The sequence below is a fragment of the Emydura macquarii genome, unplaced genomic scaffold (assembly GCF_026122565.2).
Source record: "Emydura macquarii macquarii isolate MOO-44397 ecotype Brisbane River unplaced genomic scaffold, CSIRO-AGI_Emac_v2 contig_1882, whole genome shotgun sequence".
Taxonomy (NCBI): Eukaryota; Metazoa; Chordata; order Testudines; family Chelidae; genus Emydura; species Emydura macquarii.
Genome location: NW_027132019.1, coordinates 74779 through 78714, shown reverse-complemented (window position 1 = coordinate 78714; position 3936 = coordinate 74779). Strand labels below are relative to the sequence as shown.

The following is a 3936-nucleotide window of genomic DNA, read 5'->3' as shown; positions in this document are numbered from 1 at the left end:
TCACTCATGGGTTGCAAAGCCTCCCACTCAAACTTGGCCTGCTGGCTTTCCTCAACTTTAATGATACAATATAATATAATTTGTGAGGACAGAGAACAGGTGTAATGAGCACAGAAGGAATGCCAGCCAGACATGGGTAGCTTTGAGACCTGGGACTCCAATCAAGATGAAACTGGAAGCACTGAAGCTGCCATTGTTGGAAGCTGACATGGGTGGGGTGTGATGCTATTTTTCAGCTGCCCTTACAGAATCATGGAATGAAAACTCTTGTAGTTATTGGCATCAGACTGAGTGTTATCAGAATCAATCCCTCAGTTTCTCCAGGGGGTTTATAGTCTGCAAATATTTCCCAGTACATTGCATCAGTACTGGTAACTGTAGGTCCTCATATTGGAACAACAGACAGCCAATGTCAGGGGTGTTGCTATTTGGATGCCTGAAAGATGTGATCTTAGGGTCTCCCTTGGCCCACTCCTCAGCGTATCTGAGCACCTTGAACGTATTCATCTTCCTTCCACCTCTGTGAGGCAGGGCAGGGCTATTATCTGCTTGTGCATAGGCTCAGAGACACTCTGGGGCTTGCCCAAAATCATGCAGGGCAAGGGAATGAACCCAGCTCTCCAGACACACAGAGCAGTGCCCAAACCACAGGACAACCTCCCAGCTGGACCGGTTGGATTCTCACTCCCCCAGAGCTGCCTCCCTGCAACTTGAGACCATTGATCCTAGTTGTTACATCTCCCATCACTGAGAACAGCCTAGCTCCATCCTCCCTGGAACCCCCTTTCAGGTAGTTGAAGGCTGCTATCAAATCCCCCCTCACTTTTTTCTTCTGAAGACTAAACAAGCCCAGTTCCCTCAGCCTCTCCTCATAATTCATGTGCTTCAGCCACCTCATCATTTTTGTTGCCCTCCACTGGACTCTCTCCAATTTGTCCACATCCTTTCTGATGACCAATTTGGGGAGACTTAGGACTGGAAGGAATTGTTGGGGCCTGGTGGGTTGGTGACTTTGTGTTGGCAGAGAGGGGCAAAAGAGTGAAAAATGGAGGAGAGTGAGGAATGTTGAGATCAACAAACAGACTGATGGAAAATTGTTCTGAGACCATATGAGATTCCATCAGTGCTGGTGGTCGGGAGGTCATGGAAAGGCCGAGTGACAGAGTGTGTGGGGGTGGGCGATGATGGGTGATGATGCTGAAAGAAATCAGGTGATGGTCTGAGAGAGCAGTGCTTGGTGATGGTGTGATAAGACATGAGGTGTGAGGAACTTCTCAGACTGTGAACTTTCACACAGCTGAGCTCAGCCAAATAGGGGCAGAGCATGCTTGATTAACAAGGACACATCCTTTCCCCCTCCTGTCACAGATTTAAATCAGTGGCCCCAAGTGATCACATTCTGCAGGTGAATTTTCCGACTTTGTCACGAAGCTCTTTGGTTTTGACCCCATAAATGATAGGGTTGAGCATGGGGGGCACAAGGAGATAGAGGTTGGCCAAGAGAATGTGAACATGGGCAGCGATGCCCTGACCGAACCTGTGTGTCAGGGTAGTGAAGAGGTAGGGAGTACCAGACATCAGCATTACACAGATGTGGGCTGTGCAGGTGTTGAGGGCTTTCCAGTGGGCTGTTTTGGAGGAGATCCTGAGGACAGCCCTGATGATCAGCCCATAGGACAGGCTAATGAGTATCAGATCTGACCCGATGACCACTAATAATATCACCAGGCTGTACATCCGGTTGACTGTGGTGTCCCCACACGATATCTTCACCACAGCGATGTGCTCGCAGTATGTGTGGGGGATAATGCGGTTGGCGCAGAATGGCAGCCTCCGCAGTAGCAGGGTCACAGGCAGAACCAAAAGCACAGCTCCTATCAAACCCACTAGCCCTAGCTTAGCAATTCGTGCGTTGGTGAGGATAGTGGCATATCTCAGAGGGTTACATATGGCAACGTAGCGATCAAAGGCCATTGTCATGAGGACGGCTGATTGCGTGGTACCAAGCATGTAAATGAAGAAAATCTGGGTGAGGCAGCCGTCCATAGTGATGACTTTGGAATGGAACCAAAATATGCTCAGTGCCTTTGGCGCGATGCAGGTAGACTGGCCAATGTCTGTGAGCGCCAGCATGCAGAGCAGCAGGAACATGGGCTTGTGCAGGGTCTTCTCTTTGCCAACAACAAACAGAACCGTGCAATTTCCCAATAGGCTGATGATGTAGAACACAGAGAAAGGGATGGAAATCCAGATGTGGGCAGCTTCCAGCCCCGGGATGCCGTTTAGGATGAATGTTGACGGGTCGGAGGGGGTGAGGTTGAAAGCCTCCATGAGAGTGTTGAGGTGCCGATCAGGCTCAGAAATGTTCAGGGTGCCTGTGAAGGGAGAGAATCACAGCAAGGGGGGTTAGGCACTTGGTAACAAATACAAAAGGGGGGAATGTGGAAACATGAAGTTTGTCACAAAGACAGTTTGAGCATGTTGCTGAAAGCTAAGAGGCAGTTAGAAAGTGCTGATCGATAAGTGTGGTCAGCTAGGCGTGGATGAAGTTTTCTTTGAAGCGAACTCAAGATAGCAAACTGCCTGACTGTCTCTTTTGACTGAAGTTGTATTCTTCCATTTTAACAATGAGCTATGCGCATGCCTTCCTTTGTAACAAAATACGGAAAGTTCCTTGTACAGCTGTATTCATGACACTGTTTGTGCAAACTCACCGTTATTTCTTCTTTTTATTACACATGCTTAGTGCATTTTGCTGTATAACAATAAGTCTGTATAAAAACCCTCACGCGACACAGATCGGGGGTGCAGTTCAGCTAAAGCTGTTGCCCCAGGTAATTACCTTGTAATAAAGGTCTTTTCCTTGCCCACCCAAACAGAAGTGAAGACTGTGTTTTCTTCTACAGTTCTTGGTGCCATGACTTGGATCGCTAAATCTCGCCTGGGTGTGCCGAGGTCAGAGCCTCCATGGTCGGGGTAACAAGAGGGAGAGTACAGTACAGCTGTGGTCACCCTTCAAATTATCCCTTAAATGGGGCAGTTTGCTGCTGGTGGTTCTGTGAACCCGAAAATACTTGGGTGATGATTCTGTGTACTCTCCTCCTCTAACTCATGACCTGACTCTTTACCCTGCACTTATTGCTGGCTAAGCCCGGGTTAAGGCTCACACGATCATAAGAACCATGCTCGTATAGGGTGTGTGGAGCGAGAGGGGAAATTGGTGGCTGTCCCGACTTCAGACACGAAGAGCGCCACAACTAGGTAAGGAGCCTTTTGAAATCCCTGTGTTGATCTCTGAGACCATTGGCAGTGTTGTGCATCTCCCTTCCCGCGCAGCCGCCTCTAACCGGACTTAATAGTGGGCAATTGGAAACAATCATACGGCTGGATCCTAGGAAAAGGAAACTGAGCAAGTCAACTCTGGTTTATGGTTTTGTATTGTCTGAAGGGGTGTTGATTATTGTATTAAATATGGGTATGGGACAAAGTAATGGAGCTCCGCCAAAAGAGTCCCCCACTTTTATATGTATTTGAATTATGGTCCAATGGAACTCTCTCACCCATGATAATCCGGTTGAGCAGTTTCCAAAGGAAAGCTCTTTTTCCCATGACACAATTCTCCACTTAAGAGAAGCTTTGGAGTCAAAGGGAGCCAGGATTAAACAGCCAGAGTGGCAGGCATATTTTGCATGGTAAGAGGAGTCTTCTAACAGGAGGGAAAAGTCTAAGGTTAAAAGCTTGCAGAATACTAATGGAAACCTGCAAAGCAACTGGACCAGACTAAGGAGAAAAAGCCACAGGAGGCTGAGGCCAAAGTGAAATCTTGCATTGCACTTTACCCTCAACTTCCAACCAAACTAGAGGATGAGGTAGATGACCAGGATCAGATGGATGTTCTGGACTTGCCCTGGGCTCACCGCCAACCCCTTCCTCTCT

The 3936-nt window shown here is 48.1% G+C and overlaps 1 protein-coding gene across 1 annotated transcript; it reads right to left on the bottom strand.

Moving 5' to 3' along the window:
* Positions 1 to 1392: 1392 nt before the first annotated feature.
* LOC137159755 (olfactory receptor 52P1-like) lies at positions 1393 to 2331 on the bottom strand. The gene has a single exon (XM_067558234.1). It carries the CDS (start codon positions 2329 to 2331, stop codon positions 1393 to 1395), a length of 939 nt encoding a protein of 312 aa, XP_067414335.1.
* Between the last annotated feature and the right edge of the window lie 1605 nt (positions 2332 to 3936).